At 42.6% G+C, this 18854-nt stretch overlaps 1 protein-coding gene across 1 annotated transcript in view; it reads left to right on the top strand.

Moving 5' to 3' along the window:
• Positions 1-664: 664 nt before the first annotated feature.
• ADRA1A (adrenoceptor alpha 1A) overlaps positions 665-18854 on the top strand; it is a 104233-nt gene continuing 86043 nt past the window's right edge. Inside the window, exon 1 of the mRNA XM_039250437.1 lies at positions 665-1547. Within this exon, the coding sequence (XP_039106368.1) occupies positions 665-1547 (883 nt within the window). The remainder of the gene's footprint in view (positions 1548-18854) is intronic.

The following is an 18854-nucleotide window of genomic DNA, read 5'->3' as shown; positions in this document are numbered from 1 at the left end:
GGGCAAACAAAGCCCCGCAGCCGCCTCGGTCTTGGCCAGCATTTCACATCCACTTCTCCCTGGCCTACGCGCCTAGAAGCTGGATCTAGCACGAGTCCACCGCTCACCAGTCACACTGTGGGTCACTGCGGGCCGGGAGAAGAGCCCAGATGCCAACGGTCCCCGCCTTTGAGAGTCGACGGCAAACCGGTACTTAATTGTGGTTTGCGGGGAGGCTGGGGCTATGTCGTTAAATTCCCAGTTACGTGCAGAATGCTGATTCTTCTAAACAGGACGGACCAGACAGTACGGAAAAGTGGGTCCCTGTAATTCTGGGATTGCATTTTTGCAACCTATCTCCTCGAGCTTCGCGCCAAGCCTGGGGGGGAGGGCAGTTGGGGCCTGAGGCCAGCGCCGCGGGTAGATAGGGTCCGCGGGTATCCCCGCGCGTGCGTCCCTGGCCATGTCTCCTTTAATGCCCTGCCCTTTTGCGTGGCCTTCTGAGGGTGTCCAGGGCAGGCCGGGGTTGCTTCCCACCCACGCGCCCTCTCTCACCCCCAGCTAACCCCAGCGGGCAAGTCTCCCCTGAGCCGAGACCTTTTGACTCTGCTCCCTGGCTCCCGCTTCCGCCCTCGCCCCGGGGGTGGCTCTCGAGAGCCGGACTTCGCCGGCCCCGGCTGGGACCATGGTGTTTCTCTCTGGAAATGCCTCCGACAGTTCCAACTGCACCCATCCGCCGGCACCGGTGAACGTATCCAAGGCCATTCTGCTCGGGGTGATCCTGGGGAGTCTCATCATTTTCGGTGTGCTGGGCAACATCCTAGTGATCCTCTCCGTGGCCTGCCACCGGCATCTGCACTCGGTCACTCACTACTACATCGTCAACCTGGCGGTGGCCGACCTCCTCCTCACCTCCACGGTGCTGCCTTTCTCTGCTATCTTCGAGATCCTGGGCTACTGGGCCTTCGGCAGGGTCTTCTGCAATATCTGGGCGGCCGTGGACGTCCTGTGCTGCACGGCGTCGATCATGGGACTCTGCATCATCTCCATCGACCGCTACATCGGTGTTAGCTACCCGCTGCGCTACCCCACCATCGTCACACAGAAAAGGGGCCTCATGGCTCTTCTCTGTGTCTGGGCGCTCTCCCTCGTCATCTCCATCGGGCCTCTGTTTGGCTGGAGACAGCCGGCTCCTGAGGACGAGACCATCTGCCAGATCACGGAGGAGCCGGGCTACGTGCTCTTCTCGGCGCTGGGCTCCTTCTACGTGCCGCTGACCATTATCCTGGTCATGTACTGCCGGGTCTACGTGGTGGCCAAGAGGGAAAGCCGGGGCCTCAAGTCTGGCCTCAAGACTGACAAGTCGGACTCGGAGCAGGTGACGCTCCGCATCCATCGGAAAAATGCCCCAGTAGGAGGCAGCGGGGTGTCCAGCGCCAAGAACAAGACACACTTCTCCGTGAGGCTCCTCAAATTTTCCCGGGAGAAGAAAGCAGCCAAAACGCTGGGCATCGTGGTCGGCTGCTTCATCCTCTGCTGGCTGCCTTTTTTCTTAGTGATGCCCATCGGTAAGTCTTTAAACACCGGATCTTTGTATTTAAGGATCTTCATCCTCTTCCCTTTCCGATACCCAGTCTCAAGGTCAGGGGTGGTAGAAAAGGGATCTGCATTTCAAATAGCAGAGCCAGAGGTGGTGAGGCGGCATCTAGGAAATGCTGCCTGGTAGAAAAGTACATTTTAGTTTCCTTTCTTCTCCAGTCTCATTTATAGTATGTCCCTGGGCACCTTTTCAACTACTGTAAAGTGGTTTCCAACAGATGCAGATTAATTGGTCTCCTTAATAAGAACGTCAACTTTTCTTAATGCCTGTAAGCATGTGTTTAATTTAAATAGATCCCTCTTCTTTGGAGTCTCAGAGTCTCCACCACACACTTAGGCAGGGCTGTGGAATTCCATTTTCACCTCTGCTGCTCTGAACTGCTAAATTCTCTTGGCCTAAAAATAAGCACTGTCCTTATTCCGAACAAATGTGTAATTTTATTGTTGGATTCGATTATTCCTAAGGGTTAGTCATAATGGTCTGCTTATGTTCTATATCTGCGTTAATTTTATTTTCTGGACTCAGTATGAAAGAAAGTGTGGTAAGCCACTGACCAGAAAAAAAAAATGATTTTATGTCCAAACGAATTTAAGCTTTAAAGAATTCAACATCAAGTTTCCTATAAGTAAATACTTTTCCCCTGATTTTAATAGTAAGTATTAAAACAGTCTCTTATCCAAGAACCTTCTGGAGGTTGCAGATGACACTGTTTGAAAATAATGCAGTCCTGTTACAAATCCAATTTTTGCAAATGCTAAATTAGCTGTTGTCAAAACTAATTAGCTCGTGGTAAGTATCAGCAAGAGGATCCATTTGGAATAGTCATCTATCCCTGAAAGGCCTTCGTGAGATCCCAAAATGGTTGTTTGCTATTTTTAGTTTGTGAGCTCAAATACAGACCCACACATTGGTTATCCACTAGCTCTAATGAACAAAAAAATATGATAAAAATTAATAAAAGTTTGTTTCTGGAACGTTAGAGCCAAATTTAAGCACTTTAATTTGCAACTCTGTGGTAATAATAGGTATTAATTTGGGGGACCAACTTTGTTTCATTGGTCCAGGCTTTTCATTTCATTCATCCCCTCAACAACTCAGTGAGGTATGTGTTATTATTTAGAAATCACAAGTGCGGGGAGGAGATTCATCAGGCTCTGGAGTCTCACTAGTACCATAGCTATCAGTCACATGTGGCCCTTTAATGCAAATTAAAGAAAATTAATATTCAGTTCCTCAGTCCCACTAGCCAAAGTTCAAGTGTTCAATAACCACATATGGCCAGTGGCTGCTGTTTGGGACAGCAAAGATATAGAACATTTTCATCGTTGCAGAAATTTCTATCTGACAGAGCTGCTTCAGAGGCCCTTTTGAGTTCACTAGCTGACTTCCCATTGTGCCTACCTGTCATTATTGCTGACTCTGCTCCTGGACTTACATCACAGCTTTGAATTTATTTAAATAGCACTCTACCTGAGCCCCTGTATCCTTATCTTTCTGCATCCCATCTTTTACCTCCTCTTGAAGTTTGCACATTTTTTCCTGCATCCATGCACTTATCAAGTGTATACTGAGCACTTGTTCTAGACACATCATTGGAGCAAAGCAGCAAACTCCTTGCCAGTAAAATGTCTGTATTCTTTTGGGGGAGCTAGACAAATAAATATATCTTAAGAAGTCATGGGTTGCTAAACACTAGAAAAAAGTAAGCAGGATCAGAGGATAGTGATTTGTAGGACCACAGGGTGGGTGGTCAGACAAGTCCTCTCGGAAGAGGTGATATTTAAGCAGAGACCTAACTGAAGTGAGGAGTGAACTTTGCAAAGTCTGGAAGGACTTTTTGGGCAGAGGGACGGCGAGTATGGAGATGGGAAAGAGCCTGACCTGTGCAAGGCAGAGCAAAGACGCAAGCATGGCTTACCTACAGAGTGGGCAGACAGGTTCAAAAACGGGTTGTGGGAATAGAGGAAGTCAGGGTAATGTGGGTCTTTTAGGTCCAAGTAGAATTTGCATATTATTCTAATTGTGATGGGAAGCCATCCAATTGGACAGGTGTTAGCAGGGGAGTGGCTGGTTTTATAGTTTTAAAGGATCACTCTGGTTGCTGGGTGGAGAGTGGGCTGTTTGGGGGGACAATTGTGGAAGCAAGGACACAGGTTGGGAGGCCATTAGAGAAGCCACGGGTAGAAAGACAGTGATGTCTTGCACTTGGGTGAAGCAGGTGGAGGAGTGGGAAGTAATCACGCTCAGTACTTACTTCAAATGTGGAGCTGACAAGTTTGGACATATAGTATGAGAAAAAAGAGAGGAATTAAAGATAACTTCCTGGTCTGGGGCCTAAGCACTCGGGTAAACAGCAGTGCTCTAGGAAAACCAGAGAATGACCGGGTTGTAAGGGACTGGTGTGGGTGTGAAGTTACAAGTGTCTACTTTGTGTAGCCATGTAGCCATGCCATGTAGTCACATATCTATTCTGCACCTAAGTAGAGATTCCAAGTGGCCGTTAGATACATGAATTTGAAGCTGGACTACCACGTTAACTGGGAACACATCAATATATTTAAAGCCATTGAAGTATAAGGATCTACAAAGGAGGACATGTAGAGAGAAAAGAGAGGTAAGGACTGAGTCTTGGTAGTTGAGGGCCAGAGAGAGGAGACCTAATCAGCAGGAGAAGTTGGAAGAGAGCAGCCAGGGAAACAGGAGGAAAACCAGGAGACTGTGTTGATCCCAAAGCCAAATGGAAATGTTTCAAGAAGGCAAGACTGTTGAGCTGTGTCACAGGCAGCTGCTCAGCCAAGTCAGAGGAGGGCCAGGAATCAACACTGGAGTTGGCCATATGGAGGTCCTTGGTGGTATGATGAGGTCCTCTGAGAATAGTCTCAGTGGAGGGATGGAGAGAAAAGCCTGCCTGTGTGCTCTCTAGAGAAAATGAGGGATGGAGAAGTGGGAACAGTGAAAAGATACAACTCCTGGGAAAGGTTTTCCTAGACAGTGGAGCAGAGAAATAGAGTATAGCCGGAAGGATCTGGAGAGAATTTCCAAAGGTGGGAGATAGGATACCATATACTGATGGAATGATGAAATAGAAGTACTGATAGTATAGGCAAGGGAGGAGTTGGGGTTCAAGTGGAGGGTGGGGAAGTGAGGGGAAGTTGGGGTCTATAAGCACAGAGGCAAGCAGATACGGACGGGGAGAGGTAATCACCTCTTTGGTGTATGTTTATGTCCTTGACAAAATAAGAAGCAAGATCATCAGCTATGAGTGAGAAAGGAATAGGAAATGATAGTTGGTTTGAGGAGCAAAAGAAGATGTGAAATATTCATCTGTGAGGCGAGAGAGTAAATAGATTATGGCAATTTAGTAGAGTCACCAGGAAGTCCTGAGGACATATTTGAGATTTACTGTCAATCATAAATTAAAAGGAAGACCAGTCAAAAAGTTTGTGCATTACACTTTAACAGCTAAGAGGCTGAGGGTTATAGGGAATGTTGCCAATGACTGACTGTACCTAGGAGCCATAGTAAAGACATGCATTTGAGCAGGGGCATGCACTGGAACAGACTAGGAATCCAGTAGAGTCAGATAGTGGACTAAGCTCAGGTGATGATAGGAGACTGGGGATTTGGGATTTCTTGTGGTGGCTGAGCTCTTCAGAGAGATGGGCTGGGTCCTAAGCTCACTTAGGGGAAGGTGGGCTCTGGTCTAACCATGGCCTCCCTCTTGGATCTCTCTCCTGGGGAGTTAGTAATGTTAAGGTGAAGTCTTACAGTGGAGGAGAGTTATGGAAAGACGAGAGCACCCAGAATCACTGGGCTTCCTTTAAATCCTAAAATTGGGTGTGGCAGGAGGGAAATGGAAAACTTATATTTGGCAGCCTGACCTGCTGCTCAGTATGGTAAAAGATCCCTAAACCTACCCTATCTGTGGTCCACAGCTTCTTCATGCCACTAAACAGGCAACAGACTATTTCCTCCAGGTTTATTGACTGTATATGAAGTACCAGGCACTGAGTTAGAAGAAGATGAATAAAGCAAATTCCTTGCCTTCAAGGGCATCACAATCTAGTTAAGGAAACAAATTAGGAACAATTATCACAAGTGTAGGAAGTGATATTAGAAGTGCTAAGGGAGCGCCTGGGTGGCTCAGTTAATTAAGCGTCTGACTCATGATTTTTGCTGAGGTTATAATCTCACAGTTTGAGAGACTGAGCCCCACATTGGGCTCCACGATGTGTGTGGAGCCTGCTTAACATTCTCTCTCTCTCTCTCTCTCTCTCTCTCTCTTTCCTCTGCTCTTCCCCCATTCTCTCTCTCTCTCAAAATAAAAATTTAGTAAATAAGATAGAAATAGAAGTGCTAAGGAATATGACAGTTCACTGTGTCTAGTGTCACTGTGGAAGCTTCTAGAAGTATCATTATTTACTTGAAATCTGCATTACTTCCACTGAGCCATCAGTGAAATATTATTTGTTTTTAGCAACTGTCTTTAGTACATTTTTCATGCAAAATATGGACAGAAGAATAAACATGACATTATATTCTCATATACTATGGACACAAGCTCTTAAGTATGACAACTTAATTTGACAATAAACTATTTGTAAAAAAATTTAAAAAAAATTAAAAAAAAAGTATGACAAGTTAGTACTCTCTTGGGAAGAATAGGTTATCAGTCTGAGCTAGGCTGTCAGAGAACAGCGAGATTAGAAACTAAGCCAGGCAGGGATGCCCATGGCATGGAAAGCTGAGAAGCAAAGCCCCCACACGTTTGGGAATGAGCTCAGGATAACCAGGTGAGTGAGCGCTCTCTACTTCATCGCTGAAGGTTGCTCTTCTACATTGTGAGAAGGCTCCTCCTAGAGTCCACACTTTGCTCTTCCCCTGCTCCTCCCATCAAGACTGGGTGGATTTGCTGGACTGAATAGTGTGATTGCAGGTAGGACTCTGACTTGCCCACTCTCAAGTCCATGTCTTGCTCTGATTGTTTTCTTTTTGCATCCTAAATGTTTGGTTGAAACTCAGAATCCCATGTGTGGAGGGGTGTCACATTTGAGGATGTTATCAGTCCTGTATACCTTGGAGTGAATGTTTTTAGAAGCCAGGTTTTGATCATGGACATGACTAGGGAGAATATGAAGGTGTTGGCCTTCTGTGAAAGCAGGACAGGTAAACAAATATGCCTCTGGGGAAGCTCCAGTGCCTAAAGCATGTGCATCAACTTTGCCTATATCATCTTTTTGCCCGGAACCCACTAGTCCCAGAGTCAGTGTGCTGGGTGGGAAAATCGGTGGCCTGAGATTTAAAGCTTGACTTGCTTTTTCATAAAATAGGAGATGTGATACATCACAGCTAGCACAGTGCTGTGATGGCCATATGTGTGAATTTTATCAGAATGCATATGATTTGCAGACCATTCCTGACATACAAGGATGTTGCTCTGAGGGATAGATGCCCTTGGAGGTCTGAGCAAGAGAGCATTGGCAAGAAAGGGATGAAGGGAGCAATATTTATTGAATGCATAATTGTGTGTCTGAACTCTGGACAGGTTATCTGGTTGAAATACAAAACAGGCATTATTGGATGCAGTAGGCATTGCTAGTCTCTCTGAGCCAAAGGAGGCAGTGTGAGGCAGAGCTGTGGCTCATGTAGACATAGAATATTTGATAGTTCTGTTAAAATTAAAAAGATAGCAGAGCATGCAGTAGTGAGGAGGGAGAATGTCATTTCCTTTCTCTTTTTTTTTAAGTTCATTTATTTATTTTGAGAGAAATAGAGGCAGTGGAAATGGAGGAGGGACAGAAAGAGAAGGAGAGAAAGAGAGAGAGAGAGAGAGAGAGAGAGAGAGAGAATCTCAAGCAGGCTCCAAGCTACCAGTCCAGAACCCAACATGGGGCTCGAACTCATGAAACCATAAGATCATGACTTAACCTGAAACCAAGAGTCAGATGCTTAACCGACTGAGCCACCCAGGTGCCCCAGCATGTGTTTTAAGATGGGACATTGGAGGGAAGGCAGAACTGGCAAGGGGCTAATCCAGTGGAAGCAGTGAGGCAAAGAAGGATTCATTCGTTCAGCAAGATTTCACTGAGCATCTACTATGTCCCAGGCAGCTAGAGAATCGCTGGAGATAAAAACAAGAAAAGCTCCCTTAATGGAGCTAAAAATGTGTTCAGTGGAATACATAACATGGTTTCAGGTGGTGATGTGTGAACCACAGCAAGGAGACAGAACAAGTGCACGCATGTAATGACGTGTATACAATGGCATACCATGGCCTTGACTCTTATGGATGCCCAAGATCACCAGAGACTGTGTTGCTCTGTTCCAGGCACAATGGGGTCAGGCCCCTGGTTCTTTCAGAGAAGGTTGACCTCGTAGAGATGAGGGGTAAAGACAATCTAAGAGCCATAACAATTTTAAGACCAGAGGCCCATTTCTGTTACTCCTGCTGTACCACACACCATCCCAAAACACAGTAGCCCTAAAGCAACAACTTTTTTTTTTTAATTTTTTTTTAAATGTTTTTTTTTATTTATTTCTAGGAGAGAGAGACAGCGTGAGCAGGGGAGGGTCAGAGAGAGAGGGAGTCACAGACTGAAACAGGCTCCAGGCTCTGAGCTGGCAGCCAGCACAGAGCCCGACGCGGGGCCCGAACCCACGAACCACGAGATCATGACCTAAGCGATGGTCGGACGCTTAACCGACTAAGCCACCCAGGTGCCCCAAGCAACAACTATTTTATGGTTCATGGTTCTGTGGGTCAGGGATGAGTCAAGGCCCAGTACATGTGATGGTTGGGGCTGGCTCCCCGAATTGGCAGCCTCGCTTCCTCTGGTGGTGTAGACCAGCTTTCTTACAGCATGGCGGTTCTCTCCAAGAGAGCCAGGGCAGACGCTGCCAGGCCTTTGAAGAGCGAAGCCCAGACCTGGCCCGTGTCACTGCTGTCTCATTCTGCAGTGAAAGCAAGGCCCAAGGCCAGCATGAGTGCAAGGGGCAAGGACATGGATTTATGTCCTGATGGGTGAGTAGCAGATGCACAGAGGGCAGGAGGATTATTCTGACCATCTTGTGCTGTGTCTATCGCACAAGCATATCAGATAACATTTCTCTTCCACCTGCTAGTTATTTATGGAGAGCTTCCTAAGTGCTAGCCTTTAGGCAATGCACCAAGTAAAACCAGTCTGGGTCCTAGCCTTCCTGCAGGCTTCACATCTCTTTGGAGAGATAGATATTAATCAAATAATGTCTGATTAAAAAATCCAGACTACGTACAGTGAAGGGGGGTGTGGATGGTGCCTTGAGAGCATACACCTTGGATGTGAGTGACCCTGAGCAGGGAGCACAGAAAAGTCTTGCCACAAAGGAGGGCTTGACCTTTGAGCCAAGATGTGCAGAATGGGGACATATTCCTTGGCCAGAAGGAGGAGGGGACAATAGAATGGGCAAGGACTCTAACATGGTTGGCCTGATCCATGAGGATTTTCCAGATGGCTAGTGTAGCCAGAACTGAAAGGCTATAAGATAACTAATAACAAATGAAGCTCGAGAAAGCTTACCAGACTAAGTAAGCTTTTAGAGCTATTTTATGAGTTTTTGACCAGGAACAAACCTATATTTCAAACTTTCAAGGCTTAATAGGAGGAAGACTCTGGAGAGACCAGTGGGAGACCTCTACACAGGATAGGTGAAAGGTGTCCTGCCAAGCACCATCCTTCTCACACACGGTTGCAGATACTTCCATGAGCTGCTACAAAGTTCTGGAACACTGCTTTGTCATTGCCTCTGGAGCAGATTTACGAGAAAACCTTTCTCGGATCACAAATAGCATAATCAGACCTGGCTTTAAATTAATTCTGGCTCTTTCCACAAGACGAAACTGTCAATGAAGATTTACTGTCATATTCAAAAGAATGTGCTTCAGGCTCAGGAAATATCTAGAATGAGTTCCAATAATGCTTTGAACAAAGCTGACTCTTTCCAGTCAGGCTACAGACAGGCAAGTCATTACTTTGAAGGAGACGACACTTAGGGACTAAGGCATTCCTGTGTTTTGTTGCCTCATGATTTCAGGTTTGGATGTGAGGGCCCATTTCTAAGGCATTTTCCTTATCTATCAGGTTCAATGTATTTTAACACTGCTATTTGGTTTGCCAGCTGGACATTTTTAGAGCGTCTTCTCATTTTTAAACTGCATATTTCTTTACTACTTGAAAACTTTCTCCCTGTTTTCTTATTAGTCATTTGTATTTCAACTCTTGTAATGTGAAATTGCTTGTCTGTGATTTTGGGCCACTTTTTACAAATCCATTTATTTTTATTTCTTTTCTATTTGTAAGCTTGTTTTATACATTGAGGACACTAATCTCTTATTTATAGTATATACCAAGTTGCCAGTTTTTTCTCATGCGCTGATCAGATAGTGCTGAGAAAATGTGGCTTCTTTATCCTACAAAAACTGATGTGATGTTTTTCATGAACTTCCACAGAAACACACACACACTTTTAGTCAAATCCAATAAGCTCAGCCTGATCCGATCATTCAAGCACTTTCTTTATATATTCAGTTTCATTTGAATAACACAAGCCTTTCAGATTTGCCTACAACTTAATCAGGTGTAGGGCTCACACCATCTCTTGGGTATGTGGATAGGAAATTAGGGCTCTCTGCTGACCCTTAAGTGATTTTTAGTATCCTGCACTGAGGAGGTTGGTGGAGTCTAGTGACTGAACCCTAGCCCCCAGCATGCTCTTGTCCCCTGATGACTCTGAGGCTGGTCCTGGTGGCCCATTACTTCACCTGACGAGCCAGCCCCACATAGTCCTTCCTGAGACTTCAGACTCTCAAGTTTTGCCTGTGATTCCATTCATTCCTGGCTGGGGACATATCTGCTCTGTTGCCTTTGGCCTGAGAGTCACTTTGTCCCCACTGCCCCCCTGATCACCTTTTGCTCCTAAAATCTTCACCACTGTTTCACCCCTGTCTCAAGGCATGGGCAGCCCTGTGGGTTCCTTCCATATCCTGCCATACCCCACCCTGTCATGCTACAGGATGTTGACTGGGCTTGCTCTCTGCTCAGCTATGCTGGCTGTGACTTTCATAGGTATGGTAGCTGTCATGTGCCATCTCACAGATGCCCAGAATGGGCAGTGGAAAAAATCATGTTCATGCCCACCTTTATCTTAAATGCCCAAGGGCCTTGTTGAGAGGGGAGCTGAGAGCAGACATCCAGCTGCCTCTTTCCACCACCTTCTTCTTCATTTCCCGCACAGTTCACCCGTAGAGGGTAGCTGGGGAAGACTTTCCCTTTCTTTTTCTGGCTAAATGGGTCACTCCTCTGAATCATTTCCTTTTGTGGAATAGTAATGGCAAATGGATTGCAGACAGAAAGAGAGGTTTCCTAAAATGTGAATAAAGATGAGGAGTATTTAGTGATATTATCATTCTTGTACATATTTAGCAACTATGTTTCCCATTGGGTTTTTCACATTTTATGGGTTTTGTGGTTTTTTCAAATATCTGGACATTCAAAATTTTTATGTAGTCACATATTTTAATCTGTTTCTCCATGAATTGTGCCTTCTTAGGGATGCTTGGAGAGATCTTTCCCGATACCAGTCAGAACCTTTATTTTCTCCTAGCTCTTTTAGAGCATCATTCGTAATCCACCTGAAATTTATTTTTGCACATTGTAGGTGAAGTCTAACTGTATTGATTTCGAAAGATTTTGATTCACAAAATCAAAAATTTTGTGAATAATCTATCCTTTCCTGTCTTATTTGGAAAGCCACCTTGATACTAGAAAGAATCTTAGGACTCTTTCTTCTGTCCCATTTATCTGTCTGTCCACTCTAGTTTTGGTGCCACGATTTTTTTTTCATTTAAAATTGTTTCTTCCTTTTTTTTTGTAGTATTATAATACACTAATAAATGAGCTTCAGATATACATCATAGTGATTGGAAAATGCTATACATTATTTTACCTTTTGTGGTTTCATAATACATTTTAATATTTTTTGGTTTAAGGCCCCTGGAAGAATATTCTTTTGCAGAATTATCTTGTCCGTCCTTGCACATTTATTCTTCCAGAAAAACCTTGGACTCATTCTGTCAAATGACGCCCTGTCCCTCACTGGCCCTCACCGCACACGAATCCTGTCACTTACTAATCATAATGTGTTACAATGTCTAGATTAATTTGAAAAATGACATCTTTATCATGCCGAGGCCTTCCATTGTGAAATATGACATGTCACTCCATTTATTTCCCAAACGACTTTTGAAATTGTTTACATTGTACTTTTCATCACACTTGCTAACATGTCCTGGAAAACAGATTATCATAGTGGATTTGGGAAATGCTGCTTCATTGACAAATGCTTCTTTTTTGATACTTATCAATATCTGCTTTTCTCACTGACACTGATCTGATAACTTTTATTTTGCAATATTAACTTATCTTTGTATTCTTGGATTCAATTCTATCTGATCAGTGGCATTATTCTTTTCTATACCACTGCATTATACTAAATATTTCATTTCTGGATTGCCTCTGTATTTCTATGTGAAGGAGTGTATTGTTTTATTTTATTATGCTGTTTTGGTCACATTTTGGTATCAAGCTTATGTTAACATCAAAAAGCCAGCTGTGACAATTTTCATTTTTTTCCCTGCGATCCATAACAGTTTAAATAGCATAAGAATTATGTGTTCTTTCAAGGTTTGAAAGAACTTGCCCATAAAACATTTGGGCATAGCTCCTTTTATGGATGTAATTCTTGGAGACTGGTTTCTATTTCTTCCATGGATAGTAGTCTATTTTGATTGTCAGATTTGATAATCTTTGTTTTCTTATTTCCCATTTTCCTTCTCATTGAGGCTTAACATTTTTACAATAGAATTCTCCAGGAAATGCTTTAATTTTTCATTTCTTTTCTATCTTTCTCATTTCCCAATCATGTGATTATGTTTTCTTTGTTTCTTTGTTTCTTTCTTCCTTTCTTCCTTTCTTCCTTCCTTCCTTCCTTCCTTCCTTCCTTCCTTCCTTCCTTCCTTCTTCTTTTTTTAATCTTCATCGAGATAACCCTGGAAGATTGCCTATCTTACTAGTTTTTTAAAATAACCCATGTCCTGGATTTACTGATCATTTTAATCTGTTTTCTGGTGCAATAATTTAGTCTGTAGAAATGTCTTTTTTATATATTTTCTGGTTATATTTTGCCTTTTTATAGAAACTTGTGCAGAATGTTTGCTTCAAGGACTTTAGTTCTTTCTTGTCTAAGATTCAGAACAGTCAAAGCTATTTCTCTTCCTTTAAGCAAAGATAAGCTCCTTGCCCTATGTTTTGCTAAGCCATGCTCTCATTGAGTTGCTCTGTCTTTCCACTGTTAATGTTTCCTTTGTCCTGTTTAGACAGAAGTGGATTTGTAGTGGTGTCCTTGTTGTTATTTAACAAATAATTGTGTTTTGAATCTTCCACTTTTGAAAATCAGTTTCAGATTTACTGCATTTGTGGTTAGAAAATGTGAACTAAATAATTTTGAGCTTATAGAATTTATGGAGGTTTTCTTTATGACTTAATATATGATCAATAATTAGCGTATTTAATAGATTTCATACTTCATAGGTACGTGTTAACTAAGCTTTAATAGTGGTGTTTTTAAGATCTTCCGAATTCATTATTCTTTATCTTTACTCATCATCTACTTTATTTGTCAAATATTGAGGAAGGTATGGTGAAACCTTCCCACTGCTATTGGGAAGAAGTCTTCCAATTATTCTTATATTTTTAATAGGTTTGGTTTATGTATGTTGATGTAGTTGCTTGATACTTAAAAGACTGCATCAATAATATCTTCATTAAATATAGACTTTTTGTCCTATTTATTTTTCCTTGATATGTACAAGCAAAAATCAGTACTGTAATCTTTAATATGTTTCTGTTTGCATTTGCCAACATACCTTTGCTTGTCTTTTTATGTTTCAGCTTGTGTATCTTGCATCGCATAAATTTCTTACAGTCTATGTGTCTAATCTGGGTATTTGTCTCTTAGTAAGGATTTAACTAATTTCCAGCGATTGTAACAGATATATTTGGTTTGACATTTGTCCTCTTGCTTTATACTTTCTTCCTTTCTTTGTTTCCTTCTCTTGCAAATTGGACCATTTTTTTTCTTTGCCTTTTAATTCTTCAATGTTTTGGAAAGGTTTCGTCTCCTATTTTTACACCTATGCGAAGTTATCTTAGAGCTTTTCAAAAGGATATTTTTAAACTTTCAGTTGTGTCTTAGCACAACTTCTGTCAGTCACCTTTGCCCACATAAGGAAAGAAGTTTAGCACACTTCGATTTTCTTTTCCTTCTGAAACTCACATCTTTGGGTTAATAAAATTTTGCATTTTAGATTTAGATTATTGCTATTAGATGATTGTATTATCTACCTTGCTTTTGTTTCTTTCTATAATTTAGTTTAGTAATACTATTATATACTGTGATTGACTTGTTCATGGGCTCGGGATTTTGCTTTGTCTATCATGTAGAACAGAGACCAGTAAACTATGGCCTGTTTTTGTAAATAAAGTTTTATTGGAACACATCCATTCCCACTGGCTTATAAACCATCCATGCCGACTTCCATGCTACAGCGGCAGACTTGAGTTGCTTCAGAGACTGTATGGCTCACAAGGTTTCAAGTATTTACTATGCTACTATAGAAGAGTATAACAGCAAATAAAATTTTATCAATGAAACCATAGGCAAAACACATTTTTTAAGCTCTTAAATGCCTGAGCCTCAACACATGAACAGCAACTTTTCAGAGTATAGAACTTGAGATGTATGTAATTTCTTTTTTTTTTTTTTAAGTATTTGTTTATTTTGAGAGAGAGACAGAACATACAAGTGGGGTAGGGGCAGAGGGAGCGAGAGAATCCCAAGCAGGCTCCATACTGTCAGTGCAGAGCCCGACCTGGGGGCTCAAACCCACAAACCATGAAATCATGACCTGAGTTGAAATCAAGAGTCAGCTGCTTAACCGACTGAGCCATCCAGCTGCCCCATATAAAAAAATATATAAATAAAATATAACAATATATATAAATTTAAAAAATTTAATCTCAAAATACTGTCATTATTCCTTTGTCTCTTGGTATTTAGCACATTATACATGACTTGAGGTCAACTTGACTATTGTTTTTGTGTTTGTTTTGTCAAGTATTCTCTTTGTAGATGTATATATTTTCTAGCCAAGAAGCTTATAGAATTCTTTTTCCCAGTCAAATTTAAAAAATGTCTCCTGGCAGGTTCTGGTTTGGGAATAATTTCCATTGCTATTGCCTAGAACACAGTGCACATTTTTCCCCACTGAATTTAAGGACACTTTGTTAATTTTCACCTCCTCTGCTTCACTCTTTCCCTTGGAATTCATTTTTAACTGTATTTTGGGTCTCCTGTATCGTCCCATTTTCCTTTTGTTTCCCCCTCCCATATTAGTCATCTTTTCACTATCTGCTTCTGACTTCCATTCCAGTGTCTCACATTTGTGTTAGGCTTAGTAATAGTCTCCCCACATTCTGTCTGCTCTGCTCCATTTTATTGGCACACTGTTATCTCGTCCCTCTTGCCTACACTCATTCTACAAACCCAACCACCCCTTATGCCCCATTTCAATGTAGCTTAGAGATTTTCTTACATATTACTGTCATAAAGGTGGGCCTTGGCTCTGACTTCTCAGATCCATCTCATATACTGAATGGCTGAAGCCTTACATGTGAACAGTAATCCTTCTCTTTCTGTTCAGCCTTCATTAAGTAATGAAGCATGAAATGGGCTCTCTAACTGGACCTGGGTGGGTCCCTGTGCAAACCGTTCAGACCCAGATTAAGGGGAGAAGGAAACAAATTATCTCTGTTGTAGTTTAGGTTGGCTAGGGTTCAGACCTGTCTATCCACAGGGAGCAGAGAAGGAAGCAGAAGGAAAAGGTTTCAGTTTTACGGAGCAGAGTTTCTTTGTCCTGTTTGCTTGGCACAGGGGGTGTGGTGGCCTCTCCTCCAGTAGCATGACTGGCCCCCTGGAATTCACATCCGTGAGAGCCTCCCCTTATTTGTTTGCTGACCTTGCCTGAGAAAAGTGAGGGGCTTCTCACCCTATGTGAACTTCAGCATTCATACTCTTCTGACACTTGAGCACAACTGATATTTGTCTTTGAAAAGCTACCCCGGGTCTGCGTGTGTCTCCTGTGTTATTCAAAGCCCCTGGAGGTGTCACTGAACAGCCATTGGGAAATATCTTACCTTTACCTCCTTTTCTTGTGATTAACTGAGGACTTATCTGTCCTTCATTGAGGCTGCTTGTGACCAACCTGCAGTTTTCAGAAATTTCTCAGAGGTTCTGGCTCATTGATATTGCCCTTTCTTAATGTCTTTCAGCAGTGATAAATCACAGTAAACTATCAACTGTTTGTATTCTTTTAGATTTACTAAGAACTTAGAGAGGGGATGAGGAAGTTCAATTTAACTATGACTTCACTGCCTCGGCTCAGGTACCTCTTGCACTGATATCAGAGTGTGAAGTAGAAATTCACCTAATCCCATGTGTGACCATTTCCTTTGGCACCATGAAAGCTTGTGGTTCCAGATGGGGCAGTTAGAAGAAGATACCTATAGGGTCAGACAGTGGTGGAGTCCTTGTATAGCCCAGGAGGCCAAGCCTTCTCTTGCGGCCATAACCATAGGAGGTTTAGAAGGAATCACATGAAGAGTTAACACGCCTCTTCGTAGGAAAAAGAAATGAAGTAGTTGACATATCTGATGGGATAGGCACTTAATCACTTCAGGCTCCTCTAACAGGATACCACAGACTTGGCATCTCGAACAACAGACATTTATTTCTTATGGTACTAGAGGCTGGGAAGTTTGAGATCAAGGTGCAGCATGGTCAGGGGCTTGGCCCTCCTCCTGGTTCACAGATGGTTGGTGTCTTGTGGTGTCCTCATGTGGCAAAGAAAAGACGAGCTTTGTCTCCTCAGAAGGGCATGCATCCCATCATGGAGTCCCCACGCTCATGGCCTCATCTAACTCAAATCACCTCCCAAAGGCCCCACCTCCAAATACTATCACCTTGTGGTTAGGGCTTTAACATGTGAATTTGGAGGGGACCATAGGTATGGTGCTTATGGTGCTTTTGTGCCACTTTACTGCATCAATTTTAATTCCCACAATAAGCCTATATGGTAGAAGTTGTGTGCTTATGCAGAGAAGCAGAAACAGAAGCACCACGGAGATGAAGTGACAGCTTGCTGGAGCTGCTTGGCTGGTTTCCCCAGAAGAGAGGAAAGTGGTCCTGTCTGGAGTTAAAAGCCTGGGTTTCATTTCCTCATCTGTAGAAAAAGGGGCTTGTGCAGGGCCAGTGGCTTTCAAACTTGTCAGATTCAGAACTCCTTGTTCACATGAATTCAAATGAAACTCCAGCTTAAAATGGAATAATCAGAAGCCCAAGATATGAAACAGATAACAGTGGCGCTGTGCTGGGTGAGACAGAGCCAGGAGACTCGCGTCCTGGACATGCAGCCTCCCTGGCAGTGGCCGCTGAGGGGGGTCTAGAGCACAGGTTGCTGTCTGTGCTAAGGGTATCAGATGTCAGATTCAGCAAAGGGTATCAGAAGAGGTTCTGGAAGGAGTTAGGTTTGCATTTTCAAAAGAGACGAAGGGATAGTTGACAAAAGGCACATCAACTGTCATTATTCTGGTATGTTGGCAGAGCCATCGTCTTTGCCCAAAAAGGATTTGAAAAGGGAATGTTGAACATTAATTTTGTTTCTTCTAGTGTGTGTGTGTGTGTGTGTGTGTGTGTGTGTGTGTGTACATGCTCACATGCACGCATGCTATCCACATTTAGCTTACTGCCAGGGTCAGCCTTCTTGCCAGCAAGAAACCTCCTGCTTACAAGTTGATCACGTAGTTGATCCCCTATAATAAATGTGGTTTTGAAACTTATTTGCAGTCAACAACCATGTTGTTTTTCAAAACGATCCCACTGTTATTAGGAAATAACTAAAGGACCGTCTCAGAAGTGGATTCTTTTAAAGGAGACTCTGGGAGAAGGTGAAATCCCAGAAAAACAAACTGTCCTGCAGGAGTCATAACTGGTAGTTCTCAACAAGGGATAAATTTGCTCCCCAGGGACATCTGGCAACATGTGGAGGCATTTTTGGTTGTCATGGTGTCCGAGTTGGGGTGGGAGGTGCTATTGGCATCTAGTGGGTAGAGGCCAGGCATGCTGCTAAACCTGCCGCAGTGCCCAGTTCAGCCCCACCACAGAGTGGTATCCATTTCCAAATGACAATAGTGTCAAGACTGATAAACAGGAATTCCTAAAATCCATCAAAATCTTTAGAAACACATTTAATCATAATCAATAATTTTGATGATCACTCAGGTTCTTTTTACTGTGTTCCAACATCTTAGCCAGTCATTCCAAAAAAACTAAGGTTTCCAGATAACTTAGGGTCCCTAAAAAGCTAATAGTTGTCTACCCACTGTTGTCTTTTAGTAAAATTTACATAAAATAAAACTCATCATTTTAATCATTTTCAAGTGTATTATCCCATAACATTTGGCACAATGACAATGATATGCAACCGTCACCACTATCTACTTCCAAAACATTTCCACCCCAAAATGACTTTCCTCTGTCTGGATCTGCGTAATATCAATAGTGCAAATATATAGAAACATATAACATGTGGTTTGTTTATCTGGCTTCTTTCACCTAACATCATATTTTCAAGCATCATCCATATTGTGGCACGTATCAGTCCTTCACTCCTTTTGGTGATTGAATGATATTTCATTGTGTGGATACCATATTTTATTCATTCCTTCATCAGTTGATAGACATTTGAGTTCTTTCTACCTTCTGGCTCTTGTGAATAGTGCTGCTGTGAATATTCATGCAAAAGTTTTTGCTCAAATACCTGTTTTCAATTCGTTTCAATCCATACCTAAGAGTGGAATTTCTGGATCATATGGTAGATACTTCTATGTTTAACTTATTGGAGAACCAAAAAACTGTTTTCCACAGCATTTGCCCCATTTTGTATACCTCCCAGCAATGTATGAGGGTTCCAGTTTCCTCACATTCTCACCAGTGCTTATTTTCCTTTCTTTTTCTTTCAATTATAGCCACTCCAATGGATGTAAAGTAATATCTCCTTGTGGTTTTACTTTGCCTTTGTTAAACATCTTGTCATGTACCTGCTGGTCATTTGCATATATTCTTG

Source organism: Hyaena hyaena, unplaced genomic scaffold (assembly GCF_003009895.1).
Source record: "Hyaena hyaena isolate Hyena2069 unplaced genomic scaffold, ASM300989v1 scaffold_370, whole genome shotgun sequence".
Taxonomy (NCBI): Eukaryota; Metazoa; Chordata; class Mammalia; order Carnivora; family Hyaenidae; genus Hyaena; species Hyaena hyaena.
This window is presented reverse-complemented; position numbering and strand designations above follow the sequence as displayed.